General features: G+C 38.9%; 1 protein-coding gene across 2 annotated transcripts in view; it reads left to right on the forward strand.

Moving 5' to 3' along the window:
- GABRB3 (gamma-aminobutyric acid type A receptor subunit beta3) overlaps positions 1-20160 on the forward strand; it is a 444982-nt gene that overhangs the window by 173421 nt on the left and 251401 nt on the right. Inside the window, exon 2 of one of the 2 annotated variants that reach the window (XM_075852588.1) lies at positions 8321-8368. In XM_075852588.1, coding sequence (XP_075708703.1) covers positions 8321-8368 — 48 coding nt within the window. Of the gene's footprint in view, positions 1-8319; positions 8369-20160 lie in introns of those variants that run through there. The other variant, XM_075852590.1, reaches the window with a different exon arrangement.

Genomic DNA, 20160 nt, shown 5'->3' on the forward strand with positions numbered 1-20160 from the left:
TTGGAGCATAGATTTTGCTTAAGTTCAGTTTGGGGTTTTGCTGGTATTTCAGTTTATAATGTGTGGAATATGTAAGCTGTGAAGAGTACATCACGGCATAGTAAGACGCTATAATAATGCGATAAATAAATAATAATTCATAAATGTGTCGCACTGATAAATGGTGCCCAATCTTATCCGCTTTTGGAACACTGCTCATTTTGCATCGCCATATTCTGAGAGCCAGAACTTTTTTATTTTTTCACCACCGGAGCTGTGTGAGGGCTTGTTTGTTGCGGGACAATCTGTAGTTTTCATTGGTACCATTTTGTATACATGCAATTTTTTGATCACTTTTTATTTCATTTTTTCACAAGCAAGGTGACCAAAAACCCGCAATTCTGTTAATGTTTTTTTATTCCTTTTTTTTACAGCGTTCTTCCATGCACTATAAATGGCAATTTTACTTTATTCCCGGGTCTATACGATTTCGGCGATACCATATGTATATAGTTTTTTTTATGTTTTGCAGCATCTGCACAATAAAATCTCTTTTGTTTCAAATAATACATTTTTTGTGTTTCCATAACTTTATTTTTCTGTCAAAAAAGCTGTGGGAGGGCTTTAGTTTTTAATGGTATAATTTTGAATTACATGCAACTTTTAGATCACTTTTTATTCTGTTTTAGGAGGGGTAATGACCAAAAAACAGCAATTATGAAATTGTTTTTTATTTTTGTATATAAAAAATGTTTATATTTTTATTTTTTTTACGGTGTTAACTGCGCAGGTAAATACCATGATCTTTTTATAGATCGGGTAATTACGGACGTGGTGATACCACATACGTGCACTTTTTTTTTAAATGTTTTGTGTTATTCTCTATAATAAAAGACTCATTATAGGAAAAAAAGGCAGTTATTGTTTTTTTAAGTTGAAACTCTTTTTTTTACTTTTTAACAACATGTTTATTAACTTTTTTAACTTTTTTTTTTGTCCCACTAGGGGACTTGAAGGCATAAAGCCCTGATCGTTATTCTAATACACTGCACTACCTACATAGTGCATTTTTGTATATATGTACTAAGCTTTGTTGTGGTGCTGTATGGAGTTATATTCATCATAACAACCAAGCTCAATACATATATACAGCACCAAAGAGAAGCTCAAAACATATATACAACTCCAGAACTAAGCTCTGCATATAAATACAGCACCAAGACCAAGCTCAGTACATACATACAGCACCACAACAAAGCTTAGTACATATATACACACCAGAACAAAGCTCAGTACATACATACAACACCAGAAAAAAGCTCAGAACATATATACAACTCCAGAACTAAGCTCTGCATATAAATACAGCACCAGAACCAAGCTCAGTTCATATGTACAGCACCACAACAAAGCTTAGTACATATATATAGCACCAGAACAAAGCTCAGTACAGAAATACAGCCCCATAACCAAGCTCAGTACATATATACAGCACCAGAACAAAGCTCAGTACATATATACAGCACCAGAACAAAGCTCAGTACATATATCAGAATAACCAAGCTCAAAACATATATCTTTTTTGGATATATATAACCAGAACCTAGCTCAGTGCATATAGACAGCACCAGTACAAATACAGCTCAGTACAGAGATAATTTGCACATTTAGTTTAACCCCTGCCATATAAGTTTGTACAGCATAAAACTACAGCTCCCAGTATAGCCAGAACGATGGTAAGGATATGCTGGGAGTTGCTGTTTCACAAAAAAGAACGATACACACATCATCTCGCTGCAAATCATACAGTGACTACAGTACTGAGCAGTCACAGGGAGAATAAACATTTACATTTAGTGACTCACCGGTGATGACTTCTCAGATTCTTGTCATTCTCTTTACTTTTCCATCTGGTCCAGAACTCTATGATGCCTCCTGGCCATGACCCATTTCTGCAGAAATGGGTACATTTGCTGCTCAGGTGTCTTTGGAAGCTCACTTTTCAACATTTCTGCACCTATAAACGAAGAGCAAATTCTTATGGTACCGCACTCTATGCCCCCAAATATAATAGTATCATACACTGTGTCCCCGAATATAATAGCACTACACACTGTGCCCCTGAATATAATAGTAACATACACTGTGTCCCTGAATAAAATTGTTTCAAACACTGTAAAGTAATGCACCACACAGAGTGCCCCCTGTAGATAGTGCTGCCAGTAGAGCCCTCTGTAGGTAGTGCTCCCAGTAGAGCCCTCTATAGATAGTTCTCCCCATAGACCCCTCTGTAGGTAGTAGCGTTCCCTGTAGATAGTACTACCCTTACTATGTTTCCCAAATAAAGTCCCTCAGATCCTTCTCAATCTAATTGTCGTTTTAGACTCTTTAGCAGACACAAAAGAATGACCGAATACAACTACAAGAGTCACTGCTCAGCCAGTCTCTTCTAGGCATGACCCATATAATGGATGAGCGCAGCGAGGTTCATCAACTGTGCTGCACAGGTGGCATGTGGAAACTAGTGGAAGTGCTGTATGACATCTGTAGCAGACACACTATTTTGGGGCCATCTGAAGTGTTAGTTTAATGCATCTTTTAAGACAAAAGCAGAATCTAATTTAAAAAGTTGGAGCAGACTTATCAATGCTTTTACACAATTTTCCTGGTGAAAATACATATAAAAATGTGGTATTTGTGCTGATCTGGTGTTGTTTATACCCTTACGCCATATTTATCAATATACAGTAGTGTACACTTCCTGTTGAATAATATGGAGAACACTGCACTGTGGGAGAGACTGGCACATTTCTTACATGGTATGCCAGTATTAATACATCTCTCCTAATGTGTCACTTAAAATTGCAAATCAACATGTATTCTTACCTTGCAACTGCTGGAACGTGCTACGGCTATTGAAAATGCTTACATGCTGCATATAACTACAAAATGCAGTACAGTTTGTGCTTTGCCAAGAGCACATCTCAGCAGCTTAAAAGCTGCTAGTACACAATTCATGGCACGTCTTCCCAAACCATAATACCTTAACGGCCATAATTCTGATTATGTAGTTTTCTCTATTGCTATATCTTTAAAATATTGCTAAAAAATAACTTTGATGCAGATTTGTAAAATGTCTCCAAGCAGAAATACTGTGCAGGCTGCTTTTTTATTGATGTTGTTACTATAAGATTAAGTGCGTTTGCTTATGCTATTTATTGTTCTTTTGTTTTATTTTATAAAACACTACAACTTTTATGAAATTATTATGAAACCGTAAAAAACAGCTAAAAGACTGCTCGGTCTGTACTTTATTTAATTGTAAGACTGATACATATTGTTATAGAGTTTGAACACTAGAACAGAAGTCCATCATATTGAATCATAAAGCTCCTTCGAAAAACACTGCAGTAACACTTTTGGAAATGTAAGATAAATTTTAAATGCAAATGCTGAACGTAACACTCTTACCAATTTACAACTATAATGAGATCAGAGTGCTTATTATAAACCCCCAAAAGGATGTCTTCACGCATGTTGATAGTCGTTGCATTTCTACCCGGATTTATTGTTGTTGTAAATGTTGTTTATGTTGTTTAAAATGACCTGAAAATATTTTTGTACTTTTATAGGCCCTCATCACATTACGTTCTTTCCCTATGTTTAGCGTGCACATCGGAAAAGCTTTGGACATACACCTTAAACGTGTACCTAGGGCTCCATTGGACCAACGGAAGCCAAACGAGTGTCTTTCTGTACTACCTTGCGCTGGCATAAATCAGTATAGTATACCTATTCTATACAACGGAATCCAGTTAAAAAAAGTATACTGCGTGGTATACTTTTTGGGAGCCTATGGGTGATGTATGCTACTCTATGGCATACGTCACAGACATACTTTAATGCATATGTCATGAGCTTTTTAATAGCTTTTTATGACATATAGGTAAACGGATACCTTTATAGTCTATGGGTGATGGATGCGTTAAAAGGATGCCTAATAGTAGCTTCCCCTTCATTTCTACTTGCTCACTGTGAATCGTCGACACATATGTAGCGGTGATTCACCGGTATTGCAGCCTTCTTCACCCATTCACTTCAATGGGAGAAGTAGGCTGGAGTACCTGTGAATCACCGCTACATGTATGTCGATAATTCACAGTAAGCAAGTGGAAATGAAGGGGAAGAAGCTCTCGTACGAGCACTGCACCCCCTTCAAGACAACTGATCGGTGGGGGTCTCGGGAGTCGGACCCTGACCCATCAGCTATTGATGGCCTATCCTGAGGATAGGCCATCATTTTTTACTGGCTCAAAAACCCATTTAACTACCATAAAATAAACAGAAACTTTAGGACCCCTTCACATCACATTATTGCACTACGGTTGCAAGACAGCTGATCGGCGGGGGTCCCGGGAGATAGTAACTTGTATGTGAATATGGATATGTGTATTTTTCTAATACGCTTATATGGTATGCAATGCAATTGACTTTTCAAAATCTAAGAAAAAACTTTTACTGATCTGTTATATATGTCAAGAGCATACGCAGGGGATCAAACATTGAAAACCTTGAAAACATCCGAAATGATGCTCAAGTCTAGTTGTTAGTTCCCAACCCCTACACAGCAGTGACAAAGACCAAGTTAGGAGAATATTAAATGTGATGACTAATCTGAAAGCATTAGGATTCTGAACATGATATATTCAGAATAATGATATATGAACATATTATAAGTAGGGCTGTTATATATTTTTTTCTGTGCAGCTGAGTGCAAATTTTTTGTCTTTCTTAGCTGTTTTAGGCCTCATGCACATGACAGAACTGTGTCTATGAGCCTGTATGAAATCAAATAGTGTCGAAGATAAACGAACATAAAATTCTCATGGTGCCTCACACTGTGCTCCTAAATAAAATAATAAACATACACTGTGCCCCTGAATAAAATAGTCCTAAACACTGTGTACCTGAATATAATTGTGTCAATCACTGTAAAATAAAGCACCACATACACAGTGCACCCTGTAGATAGCGCCACACACAGCCCCTGTAGATAGCATCACACACAACGCCCTGTTGATAGCATCACACACCCCATGTAGATAGCGCTGCACACAGCCCCCTGTAGAAAGTTCCACACATCACCCATGTATATAGTGCCTCACACACCCCCTGTAGATAGCATCACACTCAGTCCTGTCGATAGTGCCACACAGCCCCCCTGCAGATAGCGCCATACAGACCCCATGGAGATAGTGCTATAGAGCCCCCCCTATAAATGGTGCCACACACCCCCATATAGATAGTGCCAAACAGCCCCACTGCAGATAGTATCACACAGCCCCCCTGCAGATAGTCCCACACATCCCCAGTAGATAGCGCCACCCCCCCTGTAGTCAATGCCCCACAGCACCCTGTAGAAAGCACCACACGGCCCCTGCAGAAAGCACAACCCAACTGTAGATACGGCACACAGCTCCCTCTAGAATGCGCCACCCCCATGTAGATAGTGCCACACTTACCTGTCCCCATTCCAGCGCCGTCCTCTTCTCCAACTATGCAGACCTGGCCTCTTCTGACCAGGCCGCATCCAGCGGAGTGATGCAAATGGTGCGATGATGTCATCATCAGCCGCCCACAACGGACCTATGGGGATCTGCCACTGACTACAGGACACCTTCAGAGGTCTTGTGAAGTCCATGCCTTGATGGGTCAAAGCTGATTTAGCAGGGAAAGGGGGGTATCTACATAATATTAGGCAGGTGATTTTAATTATATAGATGATTGGTCTCTCTCGCTCCTTCTCTCCCTCTCTCTCGCTTTCCATGTCATATATATATATATATATATATATATATATATATTTTTTTATTTTTATTTTTTTTTTTCTCTTTGATAAATTTGTATATATATATATATATATATATATATATATACTAGTCCTTCTCGATGAATTAGAATATCATCAAAAAGTTAATTTATTTCAGTAATTAAATTCAAAAAGTGAAACTCGTATATTATATAGATTCATTACACACAGAGTGATCTATTTCCACCATTTTTTTTTATTTTAATGTTGATGATTATGGTTAACAGTTAATAAAACCCCAAAATTTAGTGTCTAAGAAAATTTGAATATTATATAAGCCCAATTTCAAAAATTATTTGTAATACTAAAATGTTGGCCTACTGAAAGTAAGTACAGTATATGCACACAATACTTGGTCGGGGCTCATTTTGCATGAATTACTGCATCAATGCGGCGTGGCAGGGAGGCGATCAGCTTGTGGCACTTCTGAGGTGTTATCAATGCGGCGTGGCATGGAGGCGATCAGCCTGTGGCACTACTGAGGTGTTATCAATGCGGCGTGGCATGGAGGCGATCAGCCTGTGGCACTGCTGAGGTGTTATCAATGCGGCGTGGCATGGAGGCGATCAGCTTGTGGCACTTCTGAGGTGTTATCAATGCGGCGTGGCATGGAGGCGATCAGCCTGTGGCACTGCTGAGGTGTTATCAATGCAGCGTGGCATGGAGGTGATCAGCCTGTGGCACTGCTGAGGTGTTATGGAAGCCCAGGTTGCTTTGATAGCGGCCTTCAGCTCGTCTGCATTGTTGGGTCTGGTGTTTCATCTTCCTCTTGACAATACCCCATAGATTCTCTATGGGGTTTAGGTCAGGCGAGTTTGCTGGCCAATCAAGCCCAGTGATACTGTGGTTATTAAACCAGGTATTGGTACTTTTGGCAGTGTGGGCAGGTGCCAAGTCCTGCTGGAAAATGAAATCCGCATCTCCATAAAGCTTGTCAGCAGAGGGAAGCATGTAGTGCTCGAAAATTCCTGGTAGACGGCTAAATTTGGGGTTTTCATTAACTGAAAAAAAGGCTGGAAATAGATCACTCTATGTGTAATGAATCTATATAATATATGAGTTTTACTTTTTGAACTGAATTACTGAAATAAATTAACTTTTTGAAGATATTCTAATTTATTATACACTGTCATTTTTAGGGCAAAAAGCGTTTTTAAAGAAAATAATCTAGCATGCTCCAGCTGTGGCATTTATGTGGCGTTTTTCCAACCCCTAGATCTCAAAAATAACAAAAATGTACTGGGACTTTTGCTATTGTTTTTTTGTTTTGTTGTAATCTTGCAGTGCATGCAGTCTGTTCAAATGATAAAATACAGTGCAAAACTCTTTGTGAACTAATCCCATTACAATATTTCTTTGTGTCTTCATTACAATGCAAAATTCGGATTTAACTATAATCTGCAACATGTTTATTTCAAACAGTATGCCTCTTCAAATCCCACTTTTATTAAAGAGGCTCTGTCACCAGATTTTGCAAACCCTATCTGCTATTGCAGCAGATAGGCGCTGCAATGTAGATTACAGTAACGTTTTTATTTTTAAAAAACGAGCATTTTTGGCCAAGTTATGACCATTTTTGTATTTATGCAAATGAGGCTTGCAAAAGTACAACTGGGCGTGTTGAAAAGTAAAAGTACAACTGGGCGTGTATTATGTGCGTACATCGGGGCATTTTTACTACTTTTACTAGCTGGGCGTTCTGACGAGAAGTATCATCCACTTCTCTTCAGAACGCCCAGCTTCTGGCAGTGCAGACACACAGCCGTGTTCTCGAGAGATCACGCTGTGACGTCACTCACAGGTCCTGCATCGTGTCAGACGAGCAAGGACACCGGCACCAGAGGCTTCAGTTGATTCTGCAGCAGCATCAGCGTTTGCAGGTAAGTCGATGTAGCTACTTACCTGCAAACGTTGATGCTGCTGCAGAATCAACTGTAGCCTCTGGTGCCGATGTGTCCTCGCTCGTCTGACACGATGCAGGACCTGTGAGTGACGTCACAGCGTGATCTCTCGAGAACACGGCTGTGTCTGCACTGCCAGAAGCTGGGCGTTCTGAAGAGAAGTGGATGATACTTCTCATCAGAACGCCCAGCTAGTAAAAGAAGTAAAAACGCCCAGATGTAACACACATAATACACGCCCACTTGGACTTTTACTTTTCAACACGCCCAGTTGTACTTTTGCAAGCCTCATTTGCATAAATACAAAAATGGTCATAACTTGGCCAAAAATGCTTGTTTTTTAAAAATAAAAACGTTACTGTAATCTACATTGCAGCGCCTATCTGCTGCAATAGCAGATAGGGGTTGCAAAATCTGGTGACAGAGCCCACACCCACAGACCTGTGATACCTGATTGAAGGCAATACAATAAAATAGGTTACTCAAGCTTACAACCATATGTATGGGTGCATTTTACTATGAGGGTTATCTTCCTTAATGTAGACCAAGTAAAAATGTCTTTTTTTTGCAGGAAGGCAGTAGAAGAAAACAAAAGACTCTATGCAATTTATGATACAAGGTATGAAGTTCTTCATTTTATACTTGTAAAAGTTACAACAATTGTGATAATAAGTAAATGATTCTTTTGATCCTTCAAGTGCACTTCATGTTCTATTCTTTTTCTCAAAAGGACAACAGGACTCAGTTGATCCATGGTAATGGTCATACATACATACATACATACATACATTCATACAAGTCCATGTATATGTGTATACTGTAAATAGTTTCATCCTTTTAATATGGGAATCACTTTAAACCACTAAAGTGGAGCAAACATTGATCTGGCCAACTATATTGTACAGTAACTGACCCAGTGCATCATAGGAACTCAACTAACCTGTTGGTGGGAAGAGAGGCTTTGCGGATGACAAGTTTTTTGCCTGTATCCAATAACACATGACAGAGTTGTAAATACAGCTTTGGGCTATAGTACAGACTGATAGTACAAAGTAAGTAATGCATTTACACATTGTACATGTTGTATTTACAACGTTATTCAAATTTTCATCTAGTACATATTTTTAAAAGAATATTATAAACTTTAACTTGAAAGAATCAACCACATCGCACAATTCACCTATAGCTTGCCTTTCCTTTGGTTATGGTCAAGGTACTTGGTTGGCCCCATGTCTTAGGTGTCCCTAGCTGGTCTAGTGATTGATTCCCTGGATAACATTTAGCGGGAGTGGAACTAGACACAATGAGAATATCTGATGGTATGGTTGTCATGGGCAACTTTAACAGGAAAAGTCACTTTAAATGTAGCGGTGACAGTGGGATGGAGAGACGGCTATTCCTGAGCATAGTCAAACAGACTAACGGTCAGATAATGGAGGTCAGCCAGAACCGGCAATGCGGTACCATGGGACAGATGAGAGTGTAGTCAGGCAAATCAAGGATCAGGTAACAATGGTCTCTCAGGCCCATTACATAGTAACTGACCTACTGCAACATAGGAAGTCACCTAACCTTCTAGGGGTAGGCTGGATGACAAGTTTGTTGACTGTTTCCAATGACAAATGACAGAGTTGTTGATGTAATGTATTTACAACGTTATTTAAATTTTCATGTAGTATTTATCTTTAGAAGAAACGGATAAACTTTACAGATGTAGCCGTCTTTACCTTGACTTTTAACGCATTAAATAAACAGTGGCTAGATCTCTTATCTTGACTTTTTCAATGACTTTTCAATGGCTTTTGTTGTGTGATATGATGCTGCAGCAAGTTATCAGAATCAAGTTACAGATGGCTACATCTGTAACTTGAAAGAATTAACCGCATCGCACACTTCACCTTAAGAGTCTCTGTCACCAGATTATAAATTCCCTATCTGCTACATAATCTGATCGGCGCTGTAATGTAGATAACAGCCGTGGTTTTTATTTTGAAAAACGATCATTTTTGAGCAAGTTATGAGCAATTTTAGATTTATGCTAATTAATTTCTTAATGCTCAACTGGGCGTGTTTTTACTTTTTACCAACTGGGCGTTGTACAGAGGAGTGTATGACGCTGACCAATCAGTGACCAATCAGCATCATACACTTCTCATTGTTCCAGCCCAGCTTCTTTCACTGCACACACAGTGTAACAATAGGCTGGAACAATGAGAAGTGTATAACGCTGATTGGTCACTGATTGGTCATACACTCCTCTGTACAACACCCAGTTGGTAAAAAGTAAAAACACGCCCAGTTGTCTATTAAGAAACTAATTAGCATAAATCTAAAATTGTTTATAACTTGGTCAAAAATGATCGTTTTTCAAAATAAAAACCATGGCTGTTAACTACATTAACTACATTACAGCGCCGATCAGATTATGTAGGAGATAGGGCATTTATAATCTGGTGACAGAGCCTCTTTAAAGAGGCTCTGTCACCACATTATAAGTGTCCTATCTCCTACATAAGGAGATCGGCGCTATAATGTAGGTGACAGTAATGCTTTTTATTTAAAAAAACGATCTATTTTCACAACGTTAGGAGCGATTTTGGTTTATGCTAATGAGTTTCTTAATGCCCAAGTGGACGTATTTTTACTTTCGACTAAGTGGGCGTTGTACAGAGGAGTGTTTGACGCTGACCAATCGGCATCATGCACTCCTCTCCATTCATTTAGACAGCAGAATCGCGTTCTTACCCGAACATGATCTGCAGCTGCATACACAGCGATTCTGCTTGATTAACGTTAATCCAGTGTCCTGATAATGAATACACATGACCATCCAGCCTGGACGTCATGTGTATTCAGAATCCTGACACTTCTGAATCTTTTCTGTGAGATTTACAGCACGGGAAACGAAATCTCGTTTACCGCCGTAATCTCGCGAGATTTAGTTTCCGTTGCTGGAATCTCACAGAAAAGATTCAGAAGTGTCAGGATTCTGAATACACATGACGTCCAGGCTGGATTTCATGTGTATTCATTATCAGGACACTTGATTAACGTTAATCAAGCAGAATCGCTGTGTATGCGGCTGCAGATCATGTTCTAGTAAGAACGCGATTCTGCTGTCTAAATGAATGGAGTGCATGATGCCGATTGGTTAGCGTCATACACTCCTCTGTACAACGCCCACTTGGTCGAAAGTAAAAATACGCCCACTTGGGAATTAAGAAACTCATTAGCATAAACCAAAATCGCTCCTAACGTTGTGAAAATAGATCGTTTTTTTAAATAAAAAGCATTACTGTCACCTACATTACAGCGCCGATCTCCTTATATAGGAGATAGGGCACTTATAATGTGGTGACAGAGTCTCTTTAAGCTTGCCTTTCCTTTGGTTAGGGTTGAGGCACTTGGCTGGCCCTTGGTATTAGGTGTTTCTAGTTTGTCCAGTGATTGATTTCCTGGATAACATCTAGCGGAATAGGACTAGACACAATGGGAAAAGCTGGAGGTATGGTTGCTCTGGCCAACTTCAAAAGACTAAGTCACTTTAAATGTAGCGGTGAGATTAGCTGATCACAGGATTGGTCGGTACTGTAACTCATAGCAATGATTTGTAATCTGTGGGGGAATCCATCAGCAGGTGTTTAATAACCCTGCAGTGTAAATGAAGTGTTACCTTATGCCTGTTGACCTCAATAGGCTATCTGTGTAGTGCATTGAAGGGTAGGGTCCTCTAAAGAGAAGAAATGCAGTAAAAGTGTATCATTAAAACTAAACCCTTGACCACATGTTGAAATATCAAGAGAACTCTATAAAATGACACTCATTATCCAAGCTATGGTGCTATGGTGCTATAATGCTATTGATTAAAACCACATTTATTACATAAATGACCAAAACAATTGAGGCATATAAAAACATGATTTTATTGAAACACAAAATACATAAAAAAAAGGGGAGGTAAATTTAAAAGCGTCCACACAGATCAGAAATAACTGAGTTGGTTACTGGCATTAACACCTATACCACAAATTGATACATTGTAAATAGACTGCAATAATGAGCCGGTAAACAAGTACAAGAACAAAAACAATTTGATCAAAGGAGTAAGGATGAGTGTAACAGCACAATGGCAAGAAAAAATAGGAAAACAGGCACATAATAAATGCAGCTGAACAATGAGGTAAGAAGTAGAGATATGCCAGGAGCCCACTTACACCCAATGCGTTTCGCTGCAAGGCTTCGTCAGGGGGAGATGTAGCCTCGCGCCTTGCCATCATCTTCCCCTGGCGAAACGCTTTGGGTGTAAGTGGGTTCCTGGTATATCTCTACTTTTTACCTCATTGTTCAGCTGCATTTGTTTGGTTCCTGTTTTCCTATTTTTTCCTGCCATTGTGCTGTTACATTCATTCCTATGTACTCCTTTGGTCAACTTGTTTTTGTCCTTGTCCTTGTTTACCGGCTCATTCTATTTACAATGTATCAATTTGTGGTATAGGTGTTAATGCCAGTAGCCCACTCAGTTTTTTCTGATCTGTGTGGATGCTTTTAAATTTACCTATCCACCTTTTATTTTGTGTCTTTTTTTAAATATGTGTTTCAATAAAATCATGTTTTTATATGCATCAATTGTTTTGGTCATTTAACACTACTTCTTTTTGGTGTCCATCATTATTTTAATGTTAACCTCCTAGCCCTAAGGGCTCCTTCCTTGGTGTCTACATTTATTACTTACTAGCAGAGTTACCCGGCTTCGCATGGGTCTATTTGTTTGTTGTTTGTGTGTGTGGTTAAAAGCGTAGTTTCGTACTGATATGAAGCCAACATCTCCAATAAAGTAAACCTTTTACTAAAAAATACACACAGAAGCGGAGAATATGGGACGATGAATCTGTTGTCAATTTCAACATTGGCAATTCGCACAACCTGCCGACCATTTACAATTGTGTGCACTTTGACCCTTTTGAGACTGCAGTTGTGCCTCAGTCTGCTGGGGACTTTCTGTAGCATGCTGTTGACTGTGACGTAACTTTTCAGCCTGGAGACGGGCTTGGGTCTGTTGAGAGGTCTCAGCAGCTCGAGCAGCAGTCATGCGCTTTGCTGCTGGAGTAGTTTGTCCAAGTGCAAGGTTCTTTTTTGGAGGCATGACTGGTATGAAAGGGGTTCAATTTATGAGAATGCTGAAATCCAGTATAGGTAGTCCGTTCACGGCGATAAAAAAAAAGATGGCTGGATTGTTATGAAAACCTGGTGTAAAAACTGTTCGTATGTAAGTGAGCAAAGGCGTAACTAGGAAAAACTGGGACCCATAGCAAACTTTTGACTGGACTCCCCTCCCCTACAACCAACACATTCCCCCCACATCCCCCGCCCTTTCGACAATGAACATCTATCAGTTCTGTGTGCCATGTAAAAATAAAGCTAAGCCACCAGTGTACTCTTATTAACCTTTACAGGGTTACTAAAATTGTAACAAACAGTTAAGCACTTAATTATAACACTTGTTATCACTTAATTATGTTATTTCATAGTCATAATAGTTATTAAAAAACTGATCCGAAATTTAAAGCACCGGGACACACCCCTGTAGATAGGGTCACACACAACCCCTCTTGTACATAGTGCCACACATAACCCCCCCCCCTTGTACATAGGCCCACACACAACCCCCCTTGTGCATATTGCCACACACAAGTCCCCTTTGTACCTAGTGCTACATAGCCCCCCTTGTACATAGTGCCACATAGCCCCCTTGCACATAGTATCACATAGCCCCCCTGTACACAGTGCCACATAGCCCCCCTTGTACATAGTGCTACATAGCCCCCTTGTACATAGTGCCACATAGTCCCCTTGTACATAGTGCCACATAGCCTCCCCTTGTACATAGTGTCACATAGTCCCCCTTATACACAGTGCCACATAGCCCCCTTGTACATAGTGCCACATAGCCCCCTTGTACATAGTGCCACACACAACCCCCTTTGTACATAGTGCCACTTAGCCCCCTTGTGCATAGTGCCACATGGCCCACTTGTACATAGTGCCACATAGCCCGCCTTGTACATAGTGCCACATAGCCCCCCTTGTACATAGTGCCACATAGCCCCCCTTGTACATAGTGCCACATAGCCCCTCTTGTACATAGTGCCACATATATCTCCTTGTATATAGTGCCACCCAAAACAAATCTAAAACTTATACTCACCAAGCCCCGTTTCCGCAATGCACAGAGCTGCTCCACAGAAGCCTGAAACGGGACCCATGCGTAGGCTGATGATCATCACGTCGACCTGTGCAGCGATCCTGTCCCAGCGCTTTGTAGGCTGCAGGCCTAACGTGTTAAGGCGGGAGGCACAGGCCCCATTCTGCCACGGGCCCCATAGCAGCCCCTATGGCTGCTACAGTGGTAGTTATGCCAGTGTCGGTGAGGCTAAGAATGAAGAACCTGCGAGCTTCTATTGTCTAATAAGGGTCATTTGATGTGCAAGCCGATGGTGCCATATTTGCTTTTGTGTTGCAATTGTTTGTGAATATGTTGAGAACGGTAGGCCCTAAAGAGCTGAAACCTCTGAAAGTGCCTGATTAACTTTTGTGCCAAATTTGGTGTAGATTGGACCAGTCGTGCATAAAGAACAGACAACAGAAATTCATGTTCATATATATAAAGATAATAAAAATCCCTTTTAGCAATGAAAAAAATATGTGGACAGGTAAGGCAATTCATTAAGCAAAAAGATGCTGTATGTGCATTCAACATTTTTTTCTGAACAGTTCAGCAGATTTTCTTATTGTTTTCTTGCTATGGTATTCAGTGACTTACAAAACCAAATATCAGACGCTTGCTTCAGAGTAAGCAAGGAAAGTGCAGATATTTCTCAGAGGGAAACTATTCATGTGGTGTGTTCAGTAAGGATTGCAGTGACACGTGGCATATTTGCCTTGTATTTCTGAAAGCTGTATAATGTCCAATGGAAAAATTATTCTGCAACTCAAATAGATTTCTCAATTTCTTGAATTTTGGAATATTTTTCCCAGAGGCTCACATTGTAAAGTTTTCTGCAGTGTATTTTTATGCTGTTGAAATACAAGGCAAATTTGCCAGGTGGGACTGCACCCTACATATACTCCATTTTGAGATGCACATGCACTTAGTTGTCTGTAAGCTCCATTCAGATAAATAGGACCCTTGCATGCATTTTTGTAACAAATCTGCTGCATGTCAATATAACCTAAGTCTCTGAAGCTTAGTATAGCATTATTATTTAGGCGCTGTTATTTGGGCATTGTGGTAATATTATTTTGTACATTGTTTTGATAATGAAATATAATTATTATAGCTTTTGCTAATAACCAGTTGCCAATACTTACGCCATTTATGTACATGTGAATACAGCTTATACGTTTCTTAACCTTGCTAAAATGAAGGAATCTTTCAAATTATGTCTGCTGATTTTCTCTAGGTAAGGGCGGTGAGCGGTGGAAGTTATGCCAAGATAATGTTTTCATTTACTGGAGACAGGCTTGATATTCTAGACAACATAATCCTTATAAATATAATGATATGTTATTAGTACGCATTTCTTATCTGGCCCATAACGTGTAAGGCATTTCCTTAGTTAGTTCTCAGTTAGCCAGAACACCTTTAAAAAGCCAATATAAAAGCTAATGGGTAGGTCCGTCTATCTGTTGTAGGACCTTCGTGGCTATGCATTGTTTTACTTCTTACTCTTTTGTATGATGGCATTATGTGGACATTGCTTGGTAGTGTTATTTTACATTTAGTGATAGTTTTTGAGAGATTCTTTGTGATTGTGTTGCAGTTTGAAAAGTTTTAGTATATTGTGGCTGAATGATTTTCATCTTTCAGGTGGAGCCTCTTTTGATCCGGTCCTGACTATATAATGAAAGCTTTACTTGCATGTTTCGGTTGATATAAAATACTTACCAATGCATTTAGGTTAGTGAGTGAAATTGTGGACTAGTGATTAATTGCAAATAAATGAATGAAAAATATTTTCATTACAATCAAAAGCACCATAAATACTGGTTGGCACATCCAAGTAAAGACCTTTCAATGTGCCCTGATGGGGAGTCATTAGATGCGTCAATCAGAGTGAGCCATCTTTCTAAATATATTGCCTTGTAATAGGTATATAAGTCCGGCAATGCAAAACACCAAGATTTTTCTTTTGTCCCAGATATAAATAGTCTATTCTCAGTTTTTAACAGAAAAATGTAATATTTTAACAACTATTAAATTAAAGCCAGAACTCACTGTTGGAAACCTTCTACCTCTTTACGTCCCTCAAAAACAAACTTACCTACAATACCTTTGTGGATAAATAAGGTCTCCCAAATCTGCCGTTTTGAGGAATAGTCAGGCTGAAAACACCAGTCTAGAGAAAAATTTTGGGCTATATGGAAGCCCTGGTTGGATTTTGCACGTAAAGTCTGAAGTACCCTTTTACACTATCACAGTCACCCCTTTATCATCTAATGAACAACTGCAAGGCTAGATAGATGTAAGAATATTTTATGTACATAAAGCCTATTTTAACTATTCAGCATATTTTCCTTTTAAAGATAGGATGGGATGACCATTTGATTTCTTGTTATTGTTATTACTTGTTTGACGAATTATCATGAATGTTATTGTTTTTATTTTTGCTCCAGTGGGCTCAAGTTTAGTTAAATGATCTATCTGAGTCTGAAATAATAGTAAAACTAGAATTGACCACTTTGATCTCCCAGCTAAATGCCTTTGTCAGTCCTGACCTGGGAATTAAATTAGTTAAACGGCAGAGAACAGAACCTTTCTGGACCCCAAGTATTATGGAGGAGGTACAGTTATATGTGACAGTGAAACTTCCTCCTAACCCCAGCAGAAATGAGCTTTGTGCCTGTGGAAGCTTTTGAACCTATATGTCCAAATGTGTTAAGCGTTTTATAGCACCTTGATGGTGTTGTTGATAAATTTTAGTCCTGAGTACTTTGGAAAAAATTATTTAGGAGCCACTCGCGAAAATTGATTAACGTTATTACATGGTGCACCAGGATTAAAAACATAAATAAATAAATATTTACCCAAAAATGTATCATAAAGCACTGGATCCCCACTGTCATGTTTGGAGAACAAAAGAACGCAATGCTATGACAACGGCCGCAGGTAAGTATTAGCTTCTTTTTTTTTTCCAACCACTGCTTTCTGCAGTAGAAATTTTGCCCGAAAAACTGCACCACAATTTGGTGCGGTTATTCGGACAGAATTCCCTGTGGGTTCCAGGATGGATACGCTGCGTACTTTTACGCAGCATGTCCGCCCTGTGTGATCATATCTTAATAGTATTACTAGTCCTTCTATTCAATACATGTAAGCTCAAATGAGGCAGAGAAATCACCCACTCATAGTGATGTCCTTTACTTCTTGATGATATACAGTACTTGTTAAATTACAATGGTGTAATAATAGTAACACAAATATGCATTTTTTTCATGCCCTCCCTTTCTTTCCTGGCATGTAGAAGAGATATGTACACTTTCATATATATATATTTATATTTATATATATATATATATATATATATATATATATATATATATATGTATATGTGTATTGATATATATATATATATATATATATATATATATATATTTATTTCTTTCAAGGCACATAAATGAGATTTTAAAACGTTAGTGTTTAAACACATGTAAGCAGATATTTCCCTATTGGAACTATGCCATCTGTTAAGACCATTCCCGTTAATTATTACTTTAGTTATGTAACATATAAAAGTTTACATTCTTAGCCTCAATGTGAACTTTTAAAACCTTAAGAGTTTTTAACACCCTGAATCTCAAGAAAATCTCCCTCCTGCCTTTGTAATCCATTTTATCGCCTAGTGAGTTTGACACGGCATATTCGGCCACATAAGCCCAGCCGGACCAGGATTTATTTCATGTTTCATCAAAATAATGATAATAATAATTTGGCCAAATAATTATAATATAACTTAGAAAAAAAAATCTCCAAATTATACATTTGATTAAATAGGCAAGATTACGACTATGTGGCTAATACAATCTAATGTAATTACCGTTAATAATACAGTATCTTAGTTTCCTCAAAGGTTTATATTAAACTATAGCTCTACTTCTTACCAGTTATTTGGGATATCACCTATTGGTACATTTAGGAGCAAATCTTTTTTTTGTTGACTGAAAATCAGACCAAAAGATTTAGTATATAATCAAGTACAAACTTGGTGCATTGACCTCTTAAATTCAAGATATAGCCTAAAAAAAAAGGTCAATTAACACAATTGTTTAGAGAAAATGTAAAAAATATACTTTATTGTTAACGAATATGAGACAATACAGATTAAAAATATTGAAACACACAATGCAATAACAAGGTGTCCTACAAGGCGGGAGACACATGGGTATACATACAAAGCATATGAAGATAGGTATGGCCCACATGGGGATAGTGGTAACCAGGTGTATGCTGTTTTGTGTGGGCAGAGAAACCCACATATATAAACTTAAGTCAAAACACAGTGGTCGTCATAAGTAACACATCAATAGATCAATAAATCTAATGTATAAAGACCTTAGTGACAATATATGTACAGCTAAACCAATACTCGTAGCCAATTGGAACCAGCAGGTCACTTACCCATGTTGTAACTCCCGCACTGCAGAGACACCAGCCCGACGCGCATTTCGGCGAAATGCCTTCGTCCGGGGGTACCAGTTATTTGGGAGTAGCTTATTCAGTAATTCTGTTTTGCACTTTTATATCCAAAATTGCTCAGTTTCACAATCCCAACTATTTGAAAGGACTTACGTCAGTGCTGCAGGATTTCACAACTCCTGTACAAATCTTTTCTTTTTTCACTACGTAACTAACCAATTTTACCACTGTCTGCAGTCAGGAACACATTAGACACAGTCTGTAGTCAAAGGGGAGAGAAACATGGGAGAATTGAATATCTGCAACCACCACGCAGAAGCACTTTTTGTAATAGGAATTCAAATTTCTTGCAACTGCTCTTTTGCACCATTAAATTGATTGTCTCATGAAGATAACCCTTATCATATGCCATATCAACTGTTTGCTATGGGTGCCAGGAGCTGGACCAAAAGCGATCTTTGTGGCTCCAATATGAAAGGGGTTATCTGTGATGAGACATCACATTTTTTGTATTTTGCCAATAGAGAAGAGAAAGGCTTTTGTGCAGATGAATCCTTGCTTTTAATAGAGTTGGAACAACCAATGACATAAGTGGTGTTCAATATAACCCCTTAGAATCCCCATTTTCCATGAAAATTATCACCCTTTAAAATTCCCCTCAGCAATACAAGATTCTGAAGGCTGGCGGAAGCCACTGGCAGACCCTGTCCAGCAAGAAAGAAACAGGAACCATTTCTGATCTCTATAGCATTTTCTCTGACTAGATGGGGATGTACAGTCTAAACAAACCATGGTTTTCACCCATAACCCCCTCACAGAGGTCTGGACTGCATTTGATTTGCAAGTCTCCTATTACAAGCTTCCTATTACCAGTCTTCTATTACAAATCTACTATTACAAGTCTCTTATTACAATTCTCCTATTACAAGTCTCCTATTACAAGTTTACTATTACAAGTCTGCGATTACACTACTTTGGCACATGAACAGAGTTTCAGGTCAAGTCATAAGGCTACAGTGAAGTCAGATGAGCCAAGTGAGTAGAACAGGTATGCAAACTACAGATCGCAGAATGGGCATGCAACAAGCAGAATAAGACAGGCTGGGTCATTACCAAAAAAACAAGAGTAGAATGAGATGAACAGGAGTAAAGACAGGTTAGAAATCGGATATCAGATTAATAACTAGAACATCAGGTAACACCTACATACAAGGATGAAGAACAAGCAAGGTTGGGCAGTCCATGTCTTGTTTAAATAGTCATCCTTGTGCGTCCCTTGGGTGACATCATACAAACTTTGGTATGACTTTGGTATAAATTCTTCTTATGAACATTTATCTGAATACTCCCATAGCAGGGAAATCTTGTGTAGCCTTGCAGACAATGACCTGCTTTGTGTTGAGCCCCCCCCCCCCCTGACAGAGCCTTATCCATTGACTTTTCACAGAGACTAGAACCAGAGTTGCTTCTATAGGTAACACATTATCACAGAACCTGTAAAATATATATATTTTTTAATAAAATCATTAGTAACTAGGAGATGCGTAACAGTATATATCACACAGTAGATTTTCCCCCCACAAATGTTAAATAGAACAGATTGTCCCCACACAGTGCTGACACATAGCAGATTCTTCCCATACACCGTTGGCGCACAGTAGCTTACTTCCACACAACAAGCACATGTAATAATACTAAGCAAAAGAAAGGCTCTGTAC

This window comes from Rhinoderma darwinii, chromosome 2 (genome assembly GCF_050947455.1).
Source record: "Rhinoderma darwinii isolate aRhiDar2 chromosome 2, aRhiDar2.hap1, whole genome shotgun sequence".
Classification (NCBI taxonomy): Eukaryota; Metazoa; Chordata; class Amphibia; order Anura; family Rhinodermatidae; genus Rhinoderma; species Rhinoderma darwinii.